The following is a 26,916-nucleotide window of genomic DNA, read 5'->3' as shown; positions in this document are numbered from 1 at the left end:
GGAAGGATTGCCTGCTGAGAAAGTCCGCTTCCCAGTTGTCCACACCTGAAATGTGGATCGCTGAGAGCGAGCAGCTGTGGGACTCCGCCCACTCCAAAATCCGAGACACCACCCTCATTGGTAGGGAGCTCGTTGTTCCTCCCTGGTGGTTGATGTAAGCCACCGAGGTAATGTTGTCCGTCTGGAATCTGATGAAGCTGAACGACCCCAGAGGAGGCCACGCCCCCAGAGCATTGTAGATTGCTCGAAGTTCCAGAATATTTATCGGAAGGAGAGACTCCTCCCGAGTCCATTTTCCTTGTGCCAATCTGGCACCTCAAACAGCTCCCCGTCCGTGGTCAAAATCTCCCAGGACGGTCTCAGGAAGGATGTCCAAAGGGACAGATGCTCCAGACGGATCCACCAAGATAGGGAGTCCCTGGTTTGCACATCCATGGATATCCGCGGTGATAGATCTGAATGATCGCCGTTCCACTGTCTCAACATGCACAATTGAAGAGGTCTGAGATGCAACCTGGCAAAAGGGATGACATCTATGCTGGAAACCATAAGCCCGATCATCTCCATACACTGAGCCACCAAAGGGCTTGAGTAAGACTGAAGAGCAAGACAGGTGGATGCAATCTTCCTGCGTTGTTGATCTGTGAGAAATATTTTCATGGACATAGAGTCTATTACCATGCCAAGAAACTCCACCCTGTTGCTGGGAACTAGGGAACTCTTTCCTGAGTTAATCTATCAACCATGAGATTGGAGTAATAAAAGAAGAGCCGACGAATGATCCTCTGCGAGGCTGAACGATGGCACCTGGACTAGGATGTCGTCCAAATAGGGCGCCACAGCAATGCCCCTGGATCTGGCCACTGCAAGAAGCGCCCCCAGAACCTTTGTGGAGACCGGTCGGGCGCCGCCCCTTCATGCCGATTTAGGCTCGGCGGGCTTCTTGTTCTGCTTGGACTTGTTCCAAGACTGAGCAGGTTTCCAAGTTACCTTGGACTGATCCGCTTTCTCTACGGGCTCCTGGCGCTGGGCCTTGTCCACGTGAAAGGGATGAAAAGTAGATCCTTTAGGCTTTGCCTTCTTATCCTGCAGTAGGAAAGCTCTCTTGCCTCCCGTAACCGTGGATATTATCAAATCCAATCCTGGACCAAACAGAATCTTTCCTTGAAAAGGCAGGGACAACAGCTTCGACTTAGAGGTCATGTCCGCAGACCAAGACTTTAGCCACAGAGCCCTAAAATGGAGAATCCTGAAACCTTTGCGTTCAGGTGAATAATTTGCATATTGGCATCACAAATGAAAGAATTGGCGACCTTCAACGCCTTAATTTTATCCTGTATCTCGTCGACTACACACAGGGATTCACACTAATATGTTTCAGCTCCGGCAAGCGCGGCTACAGCCGCTGCCGGTTAAAAAACAAACCCTGTATGTTGAAACATTTTCCTTAACATTAGCAAACAAATGGGATTGAGGATCCCTGAAAGAATAATGCTCTAATAGCACTCTATGCCCAGACTTATTTGGTAGAGGCAAAAAAAAGAGAATTTAAACTTTAACTTTTATTGTTTATTTAAAACATGGGTAAACACACACATTTAAAATTGTAGTCTAACCTTGGTAGCTGTATCTTGAGAGCACTATTATCAATCAGTATGGCCTTGTAACCATTATTATTATCTAGTCTCTCAGTGTAAATGGTACTATTGGTCTGGGTTGCTCTATACCTTGGTAAGTGTGATTTTGTTACTTAATTCACACCTTACCTGGAGAGTAAATTAATATGTTGTCTGGTCTCTAGGGTACCAATATGGTTGAGTGGATATATGTGCTCTTATTTAAATAATTCTGGCTGACGTCATTTATTACCAAACATTATATGATATGCTTCCTTGACTATTGGACTGTAGAATGTGCCAATGGCTAATTAAAGGTATACTTCTGATTGTGATTGAATATTAATAAAGCTTATATCTAACCTAGGTTGTGGTTGCTTTATGGGATATGTGCAATTATAATTTGTATTCTGAGGTAATCATACAGCTCTGCATTATGTGGTCACAAGCATATCATATAATGTTTGGTAATAAATGACGTCAGCCAGAATTATTTAAATAAGAGCACATATATCCACTCAACCATATTGGTACCCTAGAGACCAGACAACATATTAATTTACTCTCCAGGTAAGGTGTGAATTAAGTAACAAAATCACACTTACCAAGGTATAGAGCAACCCAGACCAATAGTACCATTTACACTGAGAGACTAGATAATAATAATGGTTACAAGGCCATACTGATTGATAATAGTGCTCTCAAGATACAGCTACCAAGGTTAGACTACAATTTTAAATGTGTGTGTTTACCCATGTTTTAAATAAACAATAAAAGTTAAAGTTTAAATTCTCTTTTTTTTTGCCTCTACCAAATAAGTCTGGGCATAGAGTGCTATTAGAGCATTATTCTTTCAGGGATCCTCAATCCCATTTGTTTGCTAAAGTTTGTGTAAATTAATGCTAGCACCACTTCTCACAGGAGAAACTTAATAGAGATACTGACACAAAAAGTATCCAAGGAAAATCTGAATTGGTGAGAAGTTTGCCTTAATAGTGCCCTTGTTATTTTGTGTGGGTAGTATACATTTTCCTTAACATGTTTTCCAACTTTCTATCTATGGGCTCTTAAAACGATGAACTATCCTCGAGAGGAATAGTCGTCCGCTTCATGAGCGTAGAGATGGCACCATCCACCTTAGGGACAGTCCCCCACAGCTTGAGCTGAGAGTCCGGAACGGGGAACAGTTTTTTTAAAGGAAGAAGAAGGGGAAAAGGAAGAACCTAATCGCTCCCATTCATTCTTAATAATATTAGCCATTTTTACCGGAACCGGGAAGGTTTGAGGCACCACCCTGTCCTCGTATACCTTATCCAGCTTAGGAATCGAAGGTGGCTCCGGAAGCTTCGGTTCCGGAACCTCCAGAGTAGTAAGCACTTGCTTCAGCAAAAAGCGCAAACTCTCCATCCTAAACCTAAAGTCAGGCTCCTCCGCAGCCGGAGGATGAGATGACACGGACTCCGACCCAGAAGGAGCCTCCTCCGAAGAGTCGGAGTGGGCCTCGTCATCGTATAATGCCTCTGATATTTCCATAAGCGTAGACAACCCCTGGGCCGGGCCGCCATGATACGCCCTACGCTTGCGCTTAGAAGAACGTGGTAAGGTATGGATCACTTTCAATACCGCCGTTTGCAGTTGAGCCGCAAAATCTGACGGCCAACGAATCTCTCCCATGGTAATAATGGTTGGACCCTGGGGCACTGCATGTGCACTCGGAGATAAAAGCAGGGAACCCACCTACCGAGACAGGGAGCCCTCAGAGGTGGACGGCTCAGTAGTACTAGACATCCCTTTAGATTTAGATGTTACAACTTTATCAAGGCATGTGGAACAAAGTTGAGCAAGCTGATCTACAAGAACCTCCTCACAATACACACAGGAATGAGACTTTGTTAAAGAGGGAGTACCCTCTAACGCGTCAGAGTCCTCCATAGCTTGCGCTTTTATTATGGACTAGACTAGTTTAAAAAACAAGCAACTTTATACTCCAATGGCCGGGGCACTCACCACCTCCTATGACCCGGACTACAGAAACCGCTTCGTCTCCTATGCCGCTGATCAACAGAGGAAGTGAAACTCACACCCGGTCACCTGGGATGCCCCTGCACTAAGGAGAAAACGCGCCAAAATCGGCCGTGCAAATACTCCCGGAAATCAAGTTGAAGTTCCATTGCCAGAGCCACATCTCGCACATAACGCAGCAATAACACAATAAACATTATTATGTATAAACCACCCCCTGTTCAATAATCCCCACACTAGGAATTTTAACCCTTGATTCCATAAGATAAAAGGCGCCACACTGTGACCCTGTCTTCTGCGTAATCATTATGTATAAAAAATGAAACAATCTTACCAAAATCAATGCCGTGGAACAGGAATACGGCCCTTCAAGTGTGACAGGTAGAAGCATCGCTCCTGACATGGACTTGAGTGCAGAAAGCAGGCAGTGAAACTCGTCAACACTGATTGCTTGTGGAGCTGTTAATATGAGTCGGGATGGTTTCGCAGAAAGACTCTCCCTGCATCTCCAGACTCTAACTTTCATCCAGGCTCTCACTGAGAGGCTGACAGGACTACTTAAAACTCCAGTCCAATTGCGTAGAGTACTACCCTCCATAAGAGACTACTCTGAATCTTCGGCACTTCTCTGCCATTCTCCTGTGACGAAAGGCAAAGAATGACTGGGGGATGAGGGGGATGGGGGAGGTATTTAAGCCTTTGGCTGGGGTGTCTTTGCCTCCTTCTGGTGGCTAAGTTTTTATTTCCCAAATGTAATGAATGAAGCCGTGGACTCTCCTCCCCTTTAGATGGAAATAATCCAAGCTTGAATAACTACAACACCTCTATCTTTACCTACGCTCCTGAGAGGCAAAGAACAAACTGAGTAGTGCTGGGAGGTGGGGGGGATAAAAAGCTCTTGTTGAGGTTCTTTGCCTCCTTCTAGAGGCAGGAATTACAACCCATATGTCAAGGCTCTGTGGACTCTCACCATCAATGTACATGCAAAATTTGGTTTATTAATTAATAATTTTATATTCAATCACAAAGGATTCTATGCCCTTTAAAGGAGGAAATATACACAGATCAGTAAATACAAAAGTAAGTTCCATACAGTTGGTGGTACATATCCCTTCTGCAACATTTTGGTAGAAACAATATTACTGTGCTGGGAACTCCAGTTAGAGGCACCTGAAGCCCTGGATACACCTAGAACTTAAGATTTCCTCTGGTGCAAATATTTAACATCTTTTAGAGAAAAACAAATATGTGTGTGTGTGTATTTACCTCCTGATGTGACCTTATATCTGACAAGAGTTTCCTGACTTCCATAACATTATTTGTGGCCATGAGTTTCCTTTTCATAATAGCTAGCGGGACATCTGGGCTGGGGGTGAGATCCATGTTTTTTACAGGTTCCAGATACATGGGACGAGCCACTGTTTTTCCATTGCTCTGAAATTGACTCACTTTCATCTGGGAAATAGTCTGGAACAGAATGAAAGCAACATTAACCCTACATGAACCACAGTTTAAACAAAAAGAGTAGCTTTAAACAAAAAGAGTAGCTTTAAACAAAAAACAAAATTTATGCTTACCTGATAAATTCCTTTCTCCTGTAGTGTGGTCAGTCCACGGGTCATCATTACTTCTGGGATATTAACTCCTCCCCAACAGGAAGTGCAAGAGGATTCACCCAGCAGAGCTGCTATATAGCTCCTCCCCTCTACGTCACCTCCAGTCATTCGACCAAGGACCAACGAGAAAGGAGAAGCCAAAGGGTGTAGTGGTGACTGAAGTATAATTCAAAATTTTTTTTACCTGCCATAAAAAACAGGGCGGGCCGTGGACTGACCACACTACAGGAGAAAGGAATTTATCAGGTAAGCATAAATTTTGTTTTCTCCTGTTAAGTGTGGTCAGTCCACGGGTCATCATTACTTCTGGGATACCAATACCAAAGCTAAAGTACACGGATGACGGGAGGGACAGGCAGGCTCTTTATACGGAAGGAACCACTGCCTGAAGAACCTTTCTCCCAAAAACAGCCTCCGAAAAAGCAAAAGTGTCAAATTTGTAAAATTTGGAAAAAGTATGAAGAGAAGACCAAGTTGCAGCCTTGCAAATCTGTTCAACAGAAGCCTCATTCTTAAAGGCCCAAGTGGAAGCCACAGCTCTAGTAGAATGAGCTGTAATTCTTTCAGGAGGCTGCTGTCCAGCAGTCTCATAGGCTAACCGTATTATGCTACGAAGCCAAAAAGAGAGAGAGGTGGCCGAAGCCTTTTGACCTCTCCTCTGACCAGAATAAACGACAAACAGGGAAGACGTTTGTCGAAAATCCTTAGTTGCCTGTAGATAAAATTTCAGGGCACGGACTACATCTAGATTGTGTAGCAGACGTCCCTTCTTCGAAGAAGGATTAGGACACAAAGATGGAAGAACAATCTCTTGATTGATATTCCTGTTAGAGACCACCTTAGGTAGGAACCCAGGTTTAGTACGCAGAACTACCTTGTCTGAATGAAAAATCAGATAAGGAGAATCACAATGTAAGGCAGATAACTCAGAGACTCTTCGAGCCGAGGAAATCGCCATTAAAAACAGAACTTTCCAAGATAACAGCTTGATATCAATGGAATGAAGGGGTTCAAACGGAACACCCTGTAAAACATTAAGAACTAAGTTCAAACTCCATGGTGGAGCAACAGCTTTAAACACAGGCTTGATCCTAGCTAAAGCCTGACAAAAAGCTTGAACGTCCGGAACTTCTGACAGACGTTTGTGTAAAAGAATGGACAGAGCTGAAATCTGTCCCTTTAAGGAACTAGCGGATAAACCCTTTTCTAAACCTTCTTGTAGAAAAGACAATATCCTAGGAATCCTAACCTTACTCCATGAGTAACTCTTGGATTCGCACCAATATAAGTATTTGCGCCATATCTTATGGTAAATCTTTCTGGTAACAGGCTTCCTAGCCTGTATTAAGGTATCAATAACTGACTCAGAAAAACCACGTTTTGATAAGATCAAGCGTTCAATTTCCAAGCAGTCAGCTTCAGAGAAATTAGATTTTGATGTTTGAAGGGACCCTGAATCAGAAGGTCCTGTTTCAGAGGTAGAGACCAAGGTGGACAGGATGACATGTCCACTAGATCTGCATACCAAGTCCTGCGTGGCCATGCAGGCGCTATTAGAATCACTGATGCTCTCTCCTGTTTGATTCTGGCAATCAATCGAGGAAGCATCGGGAAGGGTGGAAACACATAAGCCATCCCGAAGGTCCAAGGTGCTGTCAAAGCATCTATCAGAACCGCTCCCGGATCCCTGGATCTGGACCCGTAACGAGGAAGCTTGGCGTTCTGTCGAAAAGCCATGAGATCTATCTCTGGTTTGCCCCAACGTCGAAGTATTTGGGCAAAGACCTCCAGATGAAGTTCCCACTCCCCCGGATGAAAAGTCTGACGACTTAGGAAATCCGCCTCCCAGTTCTCCACTCCCGGGATGTGGATTGCTGACAGGTGGCAAGAGTGAGACTCTGCCCAGCGAATTATCTTTGATACTTCCATCATTGCTAGGGAGCTTCTTGTCCCTCCCTGATGGTTGATGTAAGCTACAGTCGTGATGTTGTCCGACTGAAACCTGATGAACCCCCGAGTTGTTAACTGGGGCCAAGCCAGAAGGGCATTGAGAACTGCTCTCAATTCCAGAATGTTTATTGGCAGGAGACTCTCCTCCTGATTCCATTGTCCCTGAGCCTTCAGAGAATTCCAGACAGCGCCCCAACCTAGTAGGCTGGCGTCTGTTGTTACAATTGTCCAGTCTGGCCTGCTGAATGGCATCCCCCTGGACAGATGTGGCCGAGAAAGCCACCATAGAAGAGAATTTCTGGTCTCTTGATCCAGATTCAGAGTAGGGGACAAGTCTGAGTAATCCCCATTCCACTGACTTAGCATGCACAATTGCAGCGGTCTGAGATGTAGGCGTGCAAAGGGTACTATGTCCATTGCCGCTACCATTAAGCCGATCACCTCCATGCATTGAGCTACTGACGGGTGTTGAATGGAATGAAGGACACGGCATGCATTTTGAAGCTTTGTTAACCTGTCTTCTGTCAGGTAAATCTTCATTTCTACAGAATCTATAAGAGTCCCCAAGAAGGGAACTCTTGTGAGTGGAAAGAGAGAACTCTTCTTTTCGTTCACCTTCCATCCATGCGACCTTAGAAATGCCAGTACTAACTCTGTATGAGACTTGGCAGTTTGAAAGCTTGAAGCTTGTATCAGAATGTCGTCTAGGTACGGAGCTACCGAAATTCCTCGCGGTCTTAGTACCACCAGAAGAGCACCCAGAACCTTCGTGAAGATTCTTGGAGCCGTAGCCAATCCGAATGGAAGAGCTACAAACTGGTAATGCCTGTCTAGGAAGGCAAACCTTAGATACCGGTAATGATCTTTGTGAATCGGTATGTGAAGGTAAGCATCCTTTAAATCCACTGTGGTCATGTACTGACCCTTTTGGATCATGGGTAAGATTGTCCGAATAGTTTCCATCTTGAACGATGGAACTCTTAGGAATTTGTTTAGGATTTTTAAATCCAGGATTGGCCTGAAAGTTCCCTCTTTTTGGGAACCACAAACAGATTTGAGTAAAACCCTTGTCCTTGTTCCGACCGCGGAACTGGATGGATCACTCCCATTAGTAAAAGATCTTGTACACAGCGTAGAAACGCCTCTTTCTTTATTTGGTTTGTTGACAACCTTGACAGATGAAATCTCCCTTTTGGGGGAGAGGATTTGAAGTCCAGAAGGTATCCCTGAGATATGATCTCTAACGCCCAGGGATCCTGGACATCTCTTGCCCAAGCCTGGGCGAAGAGAGAAAGTCTGCCCCCCACTAGATCCGTTCCCGGATCGGGGGCCCTCAATTCATGCTGTCTTAGGGGCAGCAGCAGGTTTCCTGGCCTGCTTGCCCTTGTTCCAGGACTGGTTAGGTCTCCAGCCTTGTCTGTAGCGAGCAACAGCTCCTTCCTGTTTTGGTGCAGAGGAAGTTGATGCTGCTCCTGCTTTGAAGTTACGAAAGGAACGAAAATTAGACTGTCTAGCCTTAGGTTTGGCTCTGTCTTGAGGCAGGGCATGGCCTTTACCTCCTGTAATGTCAGCGATAATTTCTTTCAACCCAGGCCCGAATAAGGTCTGCCCTTTGAAAGGTATATTAAGCAATTTAGATTTAGAAGTAACGTCAGCTGACCAGGATTTTAGCCACAGTGCTCTGCGCGCCTGAATGGCGAATCCGGAATTCTTAGCCGTAAGTTTAGTTAAATGTACTACGGCATCCGAAATAAATGAGTTAGCTAACTTAAGGGCTTTAAGCTTGTGTGTAATCTCATCTAATGGAGCTGATTCAAGTGTCTCTTCCAGAGACTCAAACCAAAATGCTGCTGCAGCCGTGACAGGCGCAATGCATGCAAGAGGTTGCAATATAAAACCTTGTTGAACAAACATTTTCTTAAGGTAACCCTCTAACTTTTTATCCATTGGATCTGAAAAGGCACAGCTATCCTCCACCGGGATAGTGGTACGCTTAGCTAAAGTAGAAACTGCTCCCTCCACCTTAGGGACCGTTTGCCATAAGTCCCGTGTGGTGGCGTCTATTGGAAACATCTTTCTAAATATAGGAGGGGGTGAGAACGGCACACCGGGTCTATCCCACTCCTTAGTAACAATTTCAGTAAGTCTCTTAGGTATAGGAAAAACGTCAGTACTCGACGGTACCGCAAAATATTTATCCAACCTACACATTTTCTCTGGTATTGCAACTGTGTTACAATCATTCAGAGCCGCTAACACCTCCCCTAGTAATACACGGAGGTTTTCCAGCTTAAATTTAAAATTTGAAATGTCTGAATCCAGTTTGTTTGGATCAGAACCGTCACCCGCAGAATGAAGCTCTCCGTCCTCATGTTCTGCAAATTGTGACGCCGTGTCTGACATGGCCCTAATATTATCAGCGCACTCTGTTCTCACCCCAGAGTGATCACGCTTACCTCTTAGTTCTGGTAATTTAGCCAAAACTTCAGTCATAACAGTAGCCATATCCTGTAATGTGATTTGTAATGGCCGCCCAGATGTACTCGGCGCAACAATATTACGCACCTCCCGAGCGGGAGATGCAGGTACTGACACGTGAGGCGAGTTAGTCGGCATAACTCTCCCCTCGTTGTTTGGTGAAATATGTTCAATTTGTACAGATTGACTTTTATTTAAAGTAGCATCAATGCAGTTAGTACATAAATTTCTATTGGGCTCCACTTTGGCTTTAGCACATATAGCACAGATATCTTCCTCTGAATCAGACATGTTTAACACACTAGCAAATAAACTAGCAACTTGGAAATAGTAATTTACTATAATATGAAAACGTACTGTGCCTATAAGAAGCACAGAAAAAGTTATGACAGTTGAAAATTAATAAACTGAGAAGTTATAGCATCAAATCTTTGTAAAAAAAACACAATTTTAGTAAAGGATTGCTCCCATTAGCAAAGGATAACAAACCCTGATAGCAGAAAAAAAATACAGAAATAAACGTTTTTTATCACAGTCAACTACAATCTCACAGCTCTGCTGTGAGTGATTACCTCCCTCAAAACAAGTTTTGAAGACCCCTGAGTTCTGTAGAGATGAACCGGATCATGCAGGGAAGACAATAAACTTCTGACTGAATTTTTTGATGCGTAGCAAAAGCGCCAAAAAAGGCCCCTCCCCCTCACACACAACAGTGAGAGAGATCAGTAAACTGTCTTAAATTAAATAAAACGACTGCCAAGTGGAAAAAAATAGTGCCCAAAACATTTTTTCACCCAGTACCTCAGAAAATTAAACGATTTTACATGCCAGCAAAAAACGTTTAACATTAAATAAATTAAGTGTTATTAAAAAGCCTGTTGCTAGTCCCTGCAAATTAGGCTAAAGTCTTATGCATACAGTATAATTCCAGTGAAGTGCCATTCCCCAGAATACTGAAGTGTAAAATATACATACATGACAGCCTGATACCAGTTGCTGCTACTGCATTTAAGGCTGAGTTTACATTATATCGGTATGGCAGAATTTTCTCATCAATTCCATTGTCAGAAAATAATAAGCTGCTACATACCTCTTTGCAGATTAATCTGCCCGCTGTCCCCTGATCTGAAGTTTACCTCTCCTCAGATGGCCGAGAAACAGCAATATGATCTTAACTACGCCGGCTAAAATCATAGAAAAAACTCAGGTAGATTCTTCTTCAAATTCTACCAGAGAAGGAATAACACACTCCGGTGCTATTATAAAATAACAAACTTTTGATTGAAGGTATGAAACTAAGTATAATCACCACAGTCCTCTCACACATCCTATCTATTCGTTGGGTGCAAGAGAATGACTGGGGGTGACGTAGAGGGGAGGAGCTATATAGCAGCTCTGCTGTGTGAATCCGCTTGCACTTCCTGTTGGGGAGGAGTTAATATCCCAGAAGTAATGATGACCCGTGGACTGACCACACTTAACAGGAGAAAGGGTAGCTTTAAACAAAAAGGGTAGCTTTAAACAAAAAGAGCAGCTTTAAACAAAAAGAGCAGCTTTAAACAAAAAGAGTAGCTTTAAACAAAAATTAGCTTTAAACTAAAAGGGTAGCTTTAAACAAAAAGAGTAGCTTTAAACAAAAAGAGCAGCTTTAAACAAAAAGAGTAGCTTTAAACAAAAAAGAGTAGCTTTAAACAAAAAAGAGTAGCTTTAAACAAAAAGAGTAGCTTTAAACAAAAAGAGAAGATTTAAACAAAAAGAGTAGCTTTAAACAAAAAGAGTAGCTTTAAACAAAAAGAGAAGATTTAAACCAAAAGAGTAGCTTTAAACCAAAAGGGTAGCTTTAAACAAAAAGAGTAGCTTTAAACCAAAAGGGTAGCTTTAAACAAAAAGAGTAGCTTTAAACAAAAAGGGTAGCTTTAAACAAAAAGAGTAGCTTTAAACAAAAAGAGTAGCTTTAAACAAAAAAGAGTAGCTTTAAACAAAAAGAGTAGCTTTAAACAAAAAGAGAAGATTTAAACAAAAAGAGTAGCTTTAAACAAAAAGAGTAGCTTTAAACAAAAAGAGAAGATTTAAACAAAAAGAGTAGCTTTAAACAAAAAGAGTAGATTTAAACCAAAAGAGTAGCTTTAAACAAAAAGAGAAGATTTAAACAAAAAGAGTAGCTTTAAACAAAAAGAGTAGCTTTAAACAAAAAGAGAAGATTTAAACAAAAAGAGTAGCTTTAAACAAAAAGAGTAGCTTTAAACAAAAAGAGTAGCTTTAAACAAAAAGAGTAGCTTTAAACAAAAAGGGTAGCTTTAAACAAAAAGAGCAGCTTTAAACAAAAAGAGCAGCTTTAAACACAAAGAGTAGCTTTAAACACAAAGGGTAGCTTTAAACACAAAGGGTAGCTTTAAACAAAAAGAGTAGCTTTAACCCAAAAGAGTAGCTTTAAACAAAAAGGATAGCTTTAAACAAAAAGAGTAGCTTTAAACAAAAAGAGTAGCTTTAAACAAAAAGAGTAGCTTTAAACAAAAAGGATAGCTTTAAACAAAAAGGGTAGCTTTAAACAAAAGGGATAGCTTTAAACCAAAAGAGTAGCTTTAAACAAAAAGAGTAGCTTTAAACAAAAAGAGTAGCTTTAAACAAAAAGAGTAGATTCAAACAAAAAGTAGCTTTAAACACAAAGGGTAGCTTTAAACAAAAAGGGTAGCTTTAAACAAAAAGAGTAGCTTTAAACACAAAGGGTAGCTTTAAACAAAAAGAGCAGCTTTAAACAAAAAGAGTAGCTTTAAACAAAAAGAGCAGCTTTAAACAAAAAGGGCAGCTTTAAACAAAAAGAGTAGCTTTAAACAAAAAGAGTAGCTTTAAACAAAAAGGGTAGCTTTAAAGAAAAAGAGCAGCTTTAAACAAAAAGAGCAGCTTTAAACAAAAAGAGCAGCTTTAAACAAAAAGAGTAGCTTTAAACACAAACGGTAGCTTTAAACAAAACGGGCAGCTTAAAACAAAAAGAGTAGCTTTAAACACAAAGGGTAGCTTTAAACAAAAAGAGTAGCTTTAAACACAAAGGGCAGCTTTAAACAAAAAGAGTAGGTTTAAACAAAAAGAGTAGCTTTAAACAAAAAGAGTAGCTTTAAACAAAAAGAGTAGCTTTAAACAAAAAGAGTAGCTTTAAACAAAAAGGGTAGCTTTAAACAAAAAGAGTAGCTTTAAACAAAAAGGGTAGCTTTAAACATAAAGGGTAGCTTTAAACAAAAAGAGTAGCTTTAAACACAAAGGGTAGCTTTTAACAAAAAGAGTAGCTTTAAAAAAAAGAGTAGCTTTGAACAAAAAAGGTAGCTTTAAACAAAAAGAGCAGCTTTAAACAAAAAGAGTAGCTTTAAACAAAAAGGGTAGCTTTAAACAAAAAGAGTAGCTTTAAACAAAAAGGGTAGCTTTAAACAAAAAGAGTAGCTTTAAACAAAAAGAGTAGCTTTAAACAAAAAAGAGTAGCTTTAAACAAAAAAGAGTAGCTTTAAACAAAAAGAGTAGCTTTAAACAAAAAGAGAAGATTTAAACAAAAAGAGTAGCTTTAAACAAAAAGAGTAGCTTTAAACAAAAAGAGAAGATTTAAACCAAAAGAGTAGCTTTAAACCAAAAGGGTAGCTTTAAACAAAAAGAGTAGCTTTAAACCAAAAGGGTAGCTTTAAACAAAAAGAGTAGCTTTAAACAAAAAGGGTAGCTTTAAACAAAAAGAGTAGCTTTAAACAAAAAGAGTAGCTTTAAACAAAAAAGAGTAGCTTTAAACAAAAAGAGTAGCTTTAAACAAAAAGAGAAGATTTAAACAAAAAGAGTAGCTTTAAACAAAAAGAGTAGCTTTAAACAAAAAGAGAAGATTTAAACAAAAAGAGTAGCTTTAAACAAAAAGAGAAGATTTAAACCAAAAGAGTAGCTTTAAACCAAAAGGGTAGCTTTAAACAAAAAGAGTAGCTTTAAACAAAAAGAAGATTTAAACAAAAAGAGTAGCTTTAAACCAAAAGAGTAGATTCAAACAAAAAGAGTAGCTTTAAACAAAAAGAGTAGCTTTAAACCAAAAGAGTAGCTTTAAACAAAAAGAGTAGCTTTAAACAAAAAGGGAAGCTTTAAACAAAAAGGATAGCTTTAAACCAAAAGAGTAGCTTTAAACAAAAAGGGCAGCTTTAAACAAAAAGAGTAGCTTTAAACAAAAAGAGTAGCTTTAAACAAAAAGAGTAGCTTTAAACAAAAAGAGCAGCTTTAAACAAAAAGAGCAGCTTTAAACAAAAAGAGTAGCTTTAAACACAAAGGGTAGCTTTAAACAAAAAGGGTAGCTTTAAACAAAAAGAGTAGCTTTAAACAAAAAGAGTAGCTTTAAACAAAAAGTGTAGCTTTAAACAAAAAGAGCAGCTTTAAACAAAAAGAGCAGCTTTAAACAAAAAGAGCAGCTTTAAACACAAAGAGTAGCTTTAAACACAAAGGGTAGCTTTAAACACAAAGGGTAGCTTTAAACAAAAAGAGTAGCTTTAAACCAAAAGAGTAGCTTTAAACAAAAAGGATAGCTTTAAACAAAAAGAGTAGCTTTAAACAAAAAGAGTAGCTTTAAACAAAAAGGATAGCTTTAAACAAAAAGAGTAGCTTTAAACAAAAAGAGTAGCTTTAAACAAAAAGAGTAGCTTTAAACAAAAAGGATAGCTTTAAACAAAAAGGGTAGCTTTAAAAAAAAGGGATAGCTTTAAACAAAAAGAGTAGCTTTAAACAAAAAGAGTAGCTTTAAACAAAAAGAGTAGCTTTAAACAAAAAGAGTAGATTCAAACAAAAAGTAGCTTTAAACACAAAGGGTAGCTTTAAACAAAAAGGGTAGCTTTAAACAAAAAGAGTAGCTTTAAACACAAAGGGTAGCTTTAAACAAAAAGAGTAGCTTTAAACAAAAAGAGTAGATTCAAACAAAAAGTAGCTTTAAACACAAAGGGTAGCTTTAAACAAAAAGGGTAGCTTTAAACAAAAAGAGTAGCTTTAAACACAAAGGGTAGCTTTAAACAAAAAGAGCAGCTTTAAACAAAAAGAGTAGCTTTAAACAAAAAGAGCAGCTTTAAACAAAAAGGGCAGCTTTAAACAAAAAGAGTAGCTTTAAACAAAAAGAGTAGCTTTAAACAAAAAGAGTAGCTTTAAACAAAAAGGGTAGCTTTAAAGAAAAAGAGCAGCTTTAAACAAAAAGAGCAGCTTTAAACAAAAAGAGTAGCTTTAAACACAAACGGTAGCTTTAAACAAAACGGGCAGCTTAAAACAAAAAGAGTAGCTTTAAACACAAAGGGTAGCTTTAAACAAAAAGAGTAGCTTTAAACACAAAGGGCAGCTTTAAACAAAAAGAGTAGGTTTAAACAAAAAGAGTAGCTTTAAACAAAAAGAGTAGCTTTAAACAAAAAGAGTAGCTTTAAACACAAAGAGTAGCTTTAAACAAAAAGGGTAGCTTTAAACAAAAAGGGTAGCTTTAAACAAAAAGGGTAGCTTTAAACAGAAAGGGTAGCTTTAAACAAAAAGAGTAGCTTTAAACACAAAGGGTAGCTTTTAACAAAAAGAGTAGCTTTAAAAAAAAGAGTAGCTTTGAACAAAAAAGGTAGCTTTAAACAAAAAGAGCAGCTTTAAACAAAAAGAGTAGCTTTAAACAAAAAGGGTAGCTTTAAACAAAAAGAGTAGCTTTAAACAAAAAGGGTAGCTTTAAACAAAAAGAGTAGCTTTAAACAAAAAGAGTAGCTTTAAACAAAAAAGAGTAGCTTTAAACAAAAAAGAGTAGCTTTAAACAAAAAGAGTAGCTTTAAACAAAAAGAGAAGATTTAAACAAAAAGAGTAGCTTTAAACAAAAAGAGTAGCTTTAAACAAAAAGAGAAGATTTAAACCAAAAGAGTAGCTTTAAACCAAAAGGGTAGCTTTAAACAAAAAGAGTAGCTTTAAACCAAAAGGGTAGCTTTAAACAAAAAGAGAAGATTTAAACAAAAAGAGTAGCTTTAAACAAAAAGAGTAGCTTTAAACAAAAAGAGTAGCTTTAAACAAAAAAGAGTAGCTTTAAACAAAAAGAGTAGCTTTAAACAAAAAGAGAAGATTTAAACAAAAAGAGTAGCTTTAAACAAAAAGAGTAGCTTTAAACAAAAAGAGAAGATTTAAACAAAAAGAGTAGCTTTAAACAAAAAGAGAAGATTTAAACCAAAAGAGTAGCTTTAAACCAAAAGGGTAGCTTTAAACAAAAAGAGTAGCTTTAAACAAAAAGAGTAGCTTTAAACAAAAAGAGTAGCTTTAAACAAAAAGAGTAGCTTTAAACAAAAAGGGTAGCTTTAAAGAAAAAGAGCAGCTTTAAACAAAAAGAGCAGCTTTAAACAAAAAGAGTAGCTTTAAACACAAACGGTAGCTTTAAACAAAACGGGCAGCTTAAAACAAAAAGAGTAGCTTTAAACACAAAGGGTAGCTTTAAACAAAAAGAGTAGCTTTAAACACAAAGGGCAGCTTTAAACAAAAAGAGTAGCTTTAAACAAAAAGAGTAGGTTTAAACAAAAAGAGTAGCTTTAAACAAAAAGAGTAGCTTTAAACAAAAAGAGAAGATTTAAACCAAAAGAGTAGCTTTAAACCAAAAGGGTAGCTTTAAACAAAAAGAGTAGCTTTAAACCAAAAGGGTAGCTTTAAACAAAAAGAGTAGCTTTAAACAAAAAGGGTAGCTTTAAACAAAAAGAGTAGCTTTAAACAAAAAGAGTAGCTTTAAACAAAAAAGAGTAGCTTTAAACAAAAAGAGTAGCTTTAAACAAAAAGAGAAGATTTAAACAAAAAGAGTAGCTTTAAACAAAAAGAGTAGCTTTAAACAAAAAGAGAAGATTTAAACAAAAAGAGTAGCTTTAAACAAAAAGAGAAGATTTAAACCAAAAGAGTAGCTTTAAACAAAAAGAGAAGATTTAAACAAAAAGAGTAGCTTTAAACAAAAAGAGTAGCTTTAAACAAAAAGAGAAGATTTAAACAAAAAGAGTAGCTTTAAACAAAAAGAGTAGCTTTAAACAAAATGAGTAGCTTTAAACAAAAAGTGTAGCTTTAAACAAAAAGGGTAGCTTTAAACAAAAAGAGCAGCTTTAAACAAAAAGAGCAGCTTTAAACACAAAGAGTAGCTTTAAACACAAAGGGTAGCTTTAAACACAAAGGGTAGCTTTAAACAAAAAGAGTAGCTTTAACCCAAAAGAGTAGCTTTAAACAAAAAGGATAGCTTTAAACAAAAAGAGTAGCTTTAAACAAAAAGAGTAGCTTTAAACAAAAAGAGTAGCTTTAAACAAAAAGGATAGCTTTAAACAAAAAGGGTAGCTTTAAACAAAAGGGATAGCTTTAAACCAAAAGAGTAGCTTTAAACAAAAAGAGTAGCTTTAAACAAAAAGAGTAGCTTTAAACAAAAAGAGTAGATTCAAACAAAAAGTAGCTTTAAACACAAAGGGTAGCTTTAAACAAAAAGGGTAGCTTTAAACAAAAAGAGTAGCTTTAAACACAAAGGGTAGCTTTAAACAAAAAGAGCAGCTTTAAACAAAAAGAGTAGCTTTAAACAAAAAGAGCAGCTTTAAACAAAAAGGGCAGCTTTAAACAAAAAGAGTAGCTTTAAACAAAAAGAGTAGCTTTAAACAAAAAGAGTAGCTTTAAACAAAAAGGGTAGCTTTAAAGAAAAAGAGCAGCTTTAAACAAAAAGAGCAGCTTTAAACAAAAAGAGCAGCTTTAAACAAAAAGAGTAGCTTTAAACACAAACGGTAGCTTTAAACAAAACGGGCAGCTTAAAACAAAAAGAGTAGCTTTAAACACAAAGGGTAGCTTTAAACAAAAAGAGTAGCTTTAAACAAAAAGAGTAGCTTTAAACAAAAAGAGTAGCTTTAAACAAAAAAGAGTAGCTTTAAACAAAAAAGAGTAGCTTTAAACAAAAAGAGTAGCTTTAAACAAAAAGAGAAGATTTAAACAAAAAGAGTAGCTTTAAACAAAAAGAGTAGCTTTAAACAAAAAGAGAAGATTTAAACCAAAAGAGTAGCTTTAAACCAAAAGGGTAGCTTTAAACAAAAAGAGTAGCTTTAAACCAAAAGGGTAGCTTTAAACAAAAAGAGTAGCTTTAAACAAAAAGGGTAGCTTTAAACAAAAAGAGTAGCTTTAAACAAAAAGAGTAGCTTTAAACAAAAAAGAGTAGCTTTAAACAAAAAGAGTAGCTTTAAACAAAAAGAGAAGATTTAAACAAAAAGAGTAGCTTTAAACAAAAAGAGTAGCTTTAAACAAAAAGAGAAGATTTAAACAAAAAGAGTAGCTTTAAACAAAAAGAGAAGATTTAAACCAAAAGAGTAGCTTTAAACCAAAAGGGTAGCTTTAAACAAAAAGAGTAGCTTTAAACAAAAAGAGTAGCTTTAAACAAAAAGAGTAGCTTTAAACAAAAAGAGTAGCTTTAAACAAAAAGGGTAGCTTTAAAGAAAAAGAGCAGCTTTAAACAAAAAGAGCAGCTTTAAACAAAAAGAGTAGCTTTAAACACAAACGGTAGCTTTAAACAAAACGGGCAGCTTAAAACAAAAAGAGTAGCTTTAAACACAAAGGGTAGCTTTAAACAAAAAGAGTAGCTTTAAACACAAAGGGCAGCTTTAAACAAAAAGAGTAGCTTTAAACAAAAAGAGTAGCTTTAAACAAAAAGAGTAGCTTTAAACAAAAAGAGTAGCTTTAAACAAAAAGAGAAGATTTAAACCAAAAGAGTAGCTTTAAACCAAAAGGGTAGCTTTAAACAAAAAGAGTAGCTTTAAACCAAAAGGGTAGCTTTAAACAAAAAGAGTAGCTTTAAACAAAAAGGGTAGCTTTAAACAAAAAGAGTAGCTTTAAACAAAAAGAGTAGCTTTAAACAAAAAAGAGTAGCTTTAAACAAAAAGAGTAGCTTTAAACAAAAAGAGAAGATTTAAACAAAAAGAGTAGCTTTAAACAAAAAGAGTAGCTTTAAACAAAAAGAGAAGATTTAAACAAAAAGAGTAGCTTTAAACAAAAAGAGAAGATTTAAACCAAAAGAGTAGCTTTAAACAAAAAGAGAAGATTTAAACAAAAAGAGTAGCTTTAAACAAAAAGAGTAGCTTTAAACAAAAAGAGAAGATTTAAACAAAAAGAGTAGCTTTAAACAAAAAGAGTAGCTTTAAACAAAATGAGTAGCTTTAAACAAAAAGTGTAGCTTTAAACAAAAAGGGTAGCTTTAAACAAAAAGAGCAGCTTTAAACAAAAAGAGCAGCTTTAAACACAAAGAGTAGCTTTAAACACAAAGGGTAGCTTTAAACACAAAGGGTAGCTTTAAACAAAAAGAGTAGCTTTAACCCAAAAGAGTAGCTTTAAACAAAAAGGATAGCTTTAAACAAAAAGAGTAGCTTTAAACAAAAAGAGTAGCTTTAAACAAAAAGAGTAGCTTTAAACAAAAAGGATAGCTTTAAACAAAAAGGGTAGCTTTAAACAAAAGGGATAGCTTTAAACCAAAAGAGTAGCTTTAAACAAAAAGAGTAGCTTTAAACAAAAAGAGTAGCTTTAAACAAAAAGAGTAGATTCAAACAAAAAGTAGCTTTAAACACAAAGGGTAGCTTTAAACAAAAAGGGTAGCTTTAAACAAAAAGAGTAGCTTTAAACACAAAGGGTAGCTTTAAACAAAAAGAGCAGCTTTAAACAAAAAGAGTAGCTTTAAACAAAAAGAGCAGCTTTAAACAAAAAGGGCAGCTTTAAACAAAAAGAGTAGCTTTAAACAAAAAGAGTAGCTTTAAACAAAAAGAGTAGCTTTAAACAAAAAGGGTAGCTTTAAAGAAAAAGAGCAGCTTTAAACAAAAAGAGCAGCTTTAAACAAAAAGAGCAGCTTTAAACAAAAAGAGTAGCTTTAAACACAAACGGTAGCTTTAAACAAAACGGGCAGCTTAAAACAAAAAGAGTAGCTTTAAACACAAAGGGTAGCTTTAAACAAAAAGAGTAGCTTTAAACACAAAGGGCAGCTTTAAACAAAAAGAGTAGGTTTAAACAAAAAGAGTAGCTTTAAACAAAAAGAGTAGCTTTAAACAAAAAGAGTAGCTTTAAACACAAAGAGTAGCTTTAAACAAAAAGGGTAGCTTTAAACAAAAAGGGTAGCTTTAAACAAAAAGGGTAGCTTTAAACAGAAAGGGTAGCTTTAAACAAAAAGAGTAGCTTTAAACACAAAGGGTAGCTTTTAACAAAAAGAGTAGCTTTAAACAAAAAGAGTAGCTTTAAACAAAAAAGAGTAGCTTTAAACAAAAAGAGCAGCTTTAAACAAAAAGAGTAGCTTTAAACAAAAAGGGTAGCTTTAAACAAAAAGAGTAGCTTTAAACAAAAAGGGTAGCTTTAAACAAAAAGAGTAGCTTTAAACAAAAAGAGTAGCTTTAAACAAAAAAGAGTAGCTTTAAACAAAAAAGAGTAGCTTTAAACAAAAAGAGTAGCTTTAAACAAAAAGAGAAGATTTAAACAAAAAGAGTAGCTTTAAACAAAAAGAGTAGCTTTAAACAAAAAGAGAAGATTTAAACCAAAAGAGTAGCTTTAAACCAAAAGGGTAGCTTTAAACAAAAAGAGTAGCTTTAAACCAAAAGGGTAGCTTTAAACAAAAAGAGTAGCTTTAAACAAAAAGGGTAGCTTTAAACAAAAAGAGTAGCTTTAAACAAAAAGAGTAGCTTTAAACAAAAAAGAGTAGCTTTAAACAAAAAGAGTAGCTTTAAACAAAAAGAGAAGATTTAAACAAAAAGAGTAGCTTTAAACAAAAAGAGTAGCTTTAAACAAAAAGAGAAGATTTAAACAAAAAGAGTAGCTTTAAACAAAAAGAGAAGATTTAAACCAAAAGAGTAGCTTTAAACCAAAAGGGTAGCTTTAAACAAAAAGAGTAGCTTTAAACAAAAAGAAGCTTTAAACAAAAAGAGTAGCTTTAAACAAAAAGAGTAGATTCAAACAAAAAGAGTAGCTTTAAACAAAAAGAGTAGCTTTAAACCAAAAGAGTAGCTTTAAACAAAAAGAGTAGCTTTAAACAAAAAGGGAAGCTTTAAACAAAAAGGATAGCTTTAAACCAAAAGAGTAGCTTTAAACAAAAAGGGCAGCTTTAAACAAAAAGAGTAGCTTTAAACAAAAAGAGTAGCTTTAAACAAAAAGAGTAGCTTTAAACAAAAAGAGTAGCTTTAAACAAAAAGAGCAGCTTTAAACAAAAAGAGTAGCTTTAAACACAAAGGGTAGCTTTAAACAAAAAGGGCAGCTTTAAACAAAAAGAGTAGCTTTAAACAAAAAGAGTAGCTTTAAACAAAAAGTGTAGCTTTAAACAAAAAGAGCAGCTTTAAACAAAAAGAGCAGCTTTAAACAAAAAGAGCAGCTTTAAACACAAAGAGTAGCTTTAAACACAAAGGGTAGCTTTAAACACAAAGGGTAGCTTTAAACAAAAAGAGTAGCTTTAAACCAAAAGAGTAGCTTTAAACAAAAAGGATAGCTTTAAACAAAAAGAGTAGCTTTAAACAAAAAGAGTAGCTTTAAACAAAAAGGATAGCTTTAAACAAAAAGAGTAGCTTTAAACAAAAAGAGTAGCTTTAAACAAAAAGAGTAGCTTTAAACAAAAAGGATAGCTTTAAACAAAAAGGGTAGCTTTAAACAAAAGGGATAGCTTTAAACCAAAAGAGTAGCTTTAAACAAAAAGAGTAGCTTTAAACAAAAAGAGTAGCTTTAAACAAAAAGAGTAGATTCAAACAAAAAGTAGCTTTAAACACAAAGGGTAGCTTTAAACAAAAAGGGTAGCTTTAAACAAAAAGAGTAGCTTTAAACACAAAGGGTAGCTTTAAACAAAAAGAGTAGCTTTAAACAAAAAGAGTAGATTCAAACAAAAAGTAGCTTTAAACACAAAGGGTAGCTTTAAACAAAAAGGGTAGCTTTAAACAAAAAGAGTAGCTTTAAACACAAAGGGTAGCTTTAAACAAAAAGAGCAGCTTTAAACAAAAAGAGTAGCTTTAAACAAAAAGAGCAGCTTTAAACAAAAAGGGCAGCTTTAAACAAAAAGAGTAGCTTTAAACAAAAAGAGTAGCTTTAAACAAAAAGAGTAGCTTTAAACAAAAAGGGTAGCTTTAAAGAAAAAGAGCAGCTTTAAACAAAAAGAGCAGCTTTAAACAAAAAGAGTAGCTTTAAACACAAACGGTAGCTTTAAACAAAACGGGCAGCTTAAAACAAAAAGAGTAGCTTTAAACACAAAGGGTAGCTTTAAACAAAAAGAGTAGCTTTAAACACAAAGGGTAGCTTTAAACAAAAAGAGTAGCTTTAAACAAAAAGAGTAGCTTTAAACAAAAAGAGTAGCTTTAAACAAAAAGAGTAGCTTTAAACACAAAGAGTAGCTTTAAACAAAAAGGGTAGCTTTAAACAAAAAGGGTAGCTTTAAACAAAAAGGGTAGCTTTAAACAGAAAGGGTAGCTTTAAACAAAAAGAGTAGCTTTAAACACAAAGGGTAGCTTTTAACAAAAAGAGTAGCTTTAAAAAAAAGAGTAGCTTTGAACAAAAAAGGTAGCTTTAAACAAAAAGAGCAGCTTTAAACAAAAAGAGTAGCTTTAAACAAAAAGGGTAGCTTTAAACAAAAAGAGTAGCTTTAAACAAAAAGGGTAGCTTTAAACAAAAAGAGTAGCTTTAAACAAAAAGAGTAGCTTTAAACAAAAAAGAGTAGCTTTAAACAAAAAAGAGTAGCTTTAAACAAAAAGAGTAGCTTTAAACAAAAAGAGAAGATTTAAACAAAAAGAGTAGCTTTAAACAAAAAGAGTAGCTTTAAACAAAAAGAGAAGATTTAAACCAAAAGAGTAGCTTTAAACAAAAAGGGTAGCTTTAAACAAAAAGAGTAGCTTTAAACAAAAAGGGTAGCTTTAAACAAAAAGAGTAGCTTTAAACAAAAAGGGTAGCTTTAAACAAAAAGAGTAGCTTTAAACAAAAAGAGTAGCTTTAAACAAAAAAGAGTAGCTTTAAACAAAAAGAGTAGCTTTAAACAAAAAGAGAAGATTTAAACAAAAAGAGTAGCTTTAAACAAAAAGAGTAGCTTTAAACAAAAAGAGAAGATTTAAACAAAAAGAGTAGCTTTAAACAAAAAGAGAAGATTTAAACAAAAAGAGTAGCTTTAAACCAAAAGAGTAGCTTTAAACAAAAAGAGTAGCTTTAAACAAAAAGAAGATTTAAACAAAAAGAGTAGCTTTAAACCAAAAGAGTAGATTCAAACAAAAAGAGTAGCTTTAAACAAAAAGAGTAGCTTTAAACCAAAAGAGTAGCTTTAAACAAAAAGAGTAGCTTTAAACAAAAAGGGAAGCTTTAAACAAAAAGGATAGCTTTAAACCAAAAGAGTAGCTTTAAACAAAAAGGGCAGCTTTAAACAAAAAGAGTAGCTTTAAACAAAAAGAGTAGCTTTAAACAAAAAGAGTAGCTTTAAACAAAAAGAGCAGCTTTAAACAAAAAGAGCAGCTTTAAACAAAAAGAGTAGCTTTAAACACAAAGGGTAGCTTTAAACAAAAAGGGCAGCTTTAAACAAAAAGAGTAGCTTTAAACAAAAAGAGTAGCTTTAAACAAAAAGTGTAGCTTTAAACAAAAAGAGCAGCTTTAAACAAAAAGAGCAGCTTTAAACAAAAAGAGCAGCTTTAAACACAAAGAGTAGCTTTAAACACAAAGGGTAGCTTTAAACACAAAGGGTAGCTTTAAACAAAAAGAGTAGCTTTAAACCAAAAGAGTAGCTTTAAACAAAAAGGATAGCTTTAAACAAAAAGAGTAGCTTTAAACAAAAAGAGTAGCTTTAAACAAAAAGGATAGCTTTAAACAAAAAGAGTAGATTCAAACAAAAAGTAGCTTTAAACACAAAGGGTAGCTTTAAACAAAAAGGGCAGCTTTAAACAAAAAGAGTAGCTTTAAACAAAAAGAGCAGCTTTAAACAAAAAGGGCAGCTTTAAACAAAAAGAGTAGCTTTAAACAAAAAGAGTAGCTTTAAACAAAAAGAGTAGCTTTAAACAAAAAGGGTAGCTTTAAAGAAAAAGAGCAGCTTTAAACAAAAAGAGCAGCTTTAAACAAAAAGAGTAGCTTTAAACACAAACGGTAGCTTTAAACAAAACGGGCAGCTTAAAACAAAAAGAGTAGCTTTAAACACAAAGGGTAGCTTTAAACAAAAAGAGTAGCTTTAAACACAAAGGGCAGCTTTAAACAAAAAGAGTAGCTTTAAACAAAAAGAGTAGCTTTAAACAAAAAGAGTAGCTTTAAACAAAAAGAGTAGCTTTAAACACAAAGAGTAGCTTTAAACAAAAAGGGTAGCTTTAAACAAAAAGGGTAGCTTTAAACAAAAAGGGTAGCTTTAAACAGAAAGGGTAGCTTTAAACAAAAAGAGTAGCTTTAAACACAAAGGGTAGCTTTAAACAAAAAGGGTAGCTTTAAACAAAAAGAGTAGCTTTAAACAAAAAGAGTAGCTTTAAACAAAAAGAGCAGCTTTAAACAAAAAGGGTAGCTTTAAACAAAAAGAGTAGCTTTAAACAAAAAGAGTAGCTTTAAACAAAAAGAGCAGCTTTAAACAAAAAGAGCAGCTTTAAACAAAAAGAGTAGCTTTAAACACAAAGGGTAGCTTTAAACAAAAAGAGTAGCTTTAAACAAAAAAGAGTAGCTTTAAAAAAATGTCAACACTGGGGCCCAAATATACAATACACAGATTAGCACACACTATAAAATATTTTTCAAAGCTGGCAGGACCGAAATCCACTTAATGGGACATGAAACCTAAAAAAATGTATTTCATGATTCACATAGTACATACAATTTTAAACAACTTTACAATTTACCTGTATTATTAAATGTGCTTCATTTTCTTGGCATCCTTTGTTGAAGGAGCAGCAATGCCCTACTGAGAGCTAGCTGAACACATTGGGTAAGCCAATGACAAGCGGCATATATGTGCAGTCACTAATCAGCAACTAGCTCCCAGGAGTACCTAGGTATGCTATTTAACATAGCAAATTAGATAACAGAAATAAACTGGAAAGCTATTTAAAATGTTACGCTCTATCTGAATCATAAATGACAATTGGGTTGCATGTCTCTTTAAGTTGGTTGGTGGAACTATTGTTTTCAGTCACACAAAAAAAAATAATTGTGAACTGAAATAAATCAGTTACCTTTTCTCATGATATATATCAACCATCTTTTAACAAATGGTACCAATGTACAATATTTCAGTGCCATTACACAGGATAAGTATACTAGTGGGGAGAATGCCCTCCTTGTGTGGTGGAAGCACGTGCCTAGAATCAAAAAGATACACCGAATGTTCCCAAGTGTATTTTCCAAAGATTGGCGTACTTATTCTTCAAGCTATGATGGTATTTTTCTGCTTATTTAACAGAATCTGCAACATATATGGAAGTATTATTGCACTATAATAGGAAAGTCAGAGCTACACGTGAATATCAAGTAAACGCTTGTATATTAGTGTAAAAAACATACAAACATTTGTATCCTTGCTAGTAAACCACACGAAAGTGTGTAATTCAGATTTCTTATATCATAAAATACGTTATGCTCCCTTTATGCTACATTTAAATAATATGTACTTGTTGTTGCAGGGGGCTATGATGAAGAACTGGTGCCATAAAACACAGATATTTTTTGTTTGTGTGTGCCGCTGTCTTAGCTATTTTTGCCCTATTATTACTTACTATTACTATTGTAACGATGAAGTTACCCAGCAAATGGTGATTAGGAACAGATTTGTGTGACCTGAAACACGTCAGCATTGGGTTTTTTTATAGCGATTTCACACAATACACCTGGCGGAGGTTTGTATTTATTTCCTGCAACAACGTATTTGCTTGGCACAGTGTCACATATGTAACAACCTACAACTGTTATTTATGCCCCTTTTTGAATAGCTGGTAGCTTTATTTCAAGCAGATTTGCCAATATTGTTTTTATATTAATCCAAGGGGTTAATACACACAACTGACTATAAAAGAAAGATAACATAAGCAAAAATATAACTTTCTTCCAGTATGCATGCCATTGTAAAATGAAAGGCGAAGTTGTATATTAACTATGATCTCCTACAGTTTTATAGACTTATAGGTGGTGACTCTGCTCATAAAAAAATGACAGAAGCAATACAATGTGGTTGGCATACAAGAGCTAGAAAATAATTTACCCTGTTTCCATACTGCATCACGTGGCTGGTGTTTGTGTGCTTCTTAACCAATACAAACTGCTTGTGTATAGTCTCTTTGTTCAAGTCTTCCTGTGTTAACAAAATACAATGTGGTGATTATAACAAATGTATTAAATGCACTTTATATATCCATTTGTTTGGCTCCTATTAAATTACTCTAATTTGTCAAGCACTGAAGATTTGCAGTTACTCGTTGCCAGGTACCCTCTTAGCATATATATATGTTTTTAGACAACACCCCTCTAAATACAAAGCTAAACGTCTACATTCTCTCCCATCCCACCAACTCTATCACATTTAAGACTAGTGTAACAAATGTGGCCAAATGATAACATGGAGAGGCAAAAGATAGGGAGATGGTAAAATATAAAAGGATTAAGCAAAGAGAAAGCAAAATAAAGATGGGTCAGGTGCCAAAGCCTGCAGAATGCAGGGAGGTACAATAAAGAAGGTAGAATATAAAAGTATCACTCACAGAGAAGAAAATATTTATTTAGGGACAATGATGGAACAAAGCAGAGATCCCATACCAAAGAAAGAAGAATGTTAATAAATCAGACAATATAAAACACAGAAGGATCAGACATAGAAAGCTTCTTACTGTGATTTACAGTGCGTGAGATTTTTATTTACTAGTGAGTTTGCAATGGGTGCTTTTGTTCACAAGAATGTGTTATAGTTCTCTGATATGCTCATCTTACAAGTCAGGCTAGCTAAACAAAGAATGCAAACCCACCGCATCTGAATCTTCCATCCAGCTGACGCTATAGAGATCTCCCAGGTAAGTGTCCCTTTTCTCATCATAGTAACAAGCATATGAGGATTCGTGAGCGTTGGCTGCTGTTGTTGCATATACTATCAGTTGACAGAATACAAGGAGTTAAAAAACACTGCCAGAAACAACAAAGAGAGCTGTGTGTTTCTATTTTGGTGAAAATGAATCATATTTATACTTTTTTATCTGAAGGTCACTAAAGTTTTTTGTCATGGTGTGATGATAATATTTAAAGATAGAACATAAAGGTCTAACTCCGGAGATAATTAATATATATAGATTTGCTTT

General features: G+C 35.7%; 1 protein-coding gene across 1 annotated transcript in view; it reads right to left on the bottom strand.

Moving 5' to 3' along the window:
• Positions 1-26,916, bottom strand: part of LGMN (legumain) — a 139,887-nt gene that overhangs the window by 38,808 nt on the left and 74,163 nt on the right. The window contains exons 9-11 of the mRNA XM_053697541.1: positions 26,590-26,708; positions 25,833-25,922; positions 4,905-5,105 (exon numbers count right to left, since the gene is read on the bottom strand). Coding sequence (XP_053553516.1) covers positions 4,905-5,105; positions 25,833-25,922; positions 26,590-26,708 — 410 coding nt within the window. The remainder of the gene's footprint in view (positions 1-4,904; positions 5,106-25,832; positions 25,923-26,589; positions 26,709-26,916) is intronic.

The sequence above is a fragment of the Bombina bombina genome, chromosome 1, assembly GCF_027579735.1.
Source record: "Bombina bombina isolate aBomBom1 chromosome 1, aBomBom1.pri, whole genome shotgun sequence".
In the NCBI taxonomy this organism is placed as follows: Eukaryota; Metazoa; Chordata; class Amphibia; order Anura; family Bombinatoridae; genus Bombina; species Bombina bombina.
This window is presented reverse-complemented; position numbering and strand designations above follow the sequence as displayed.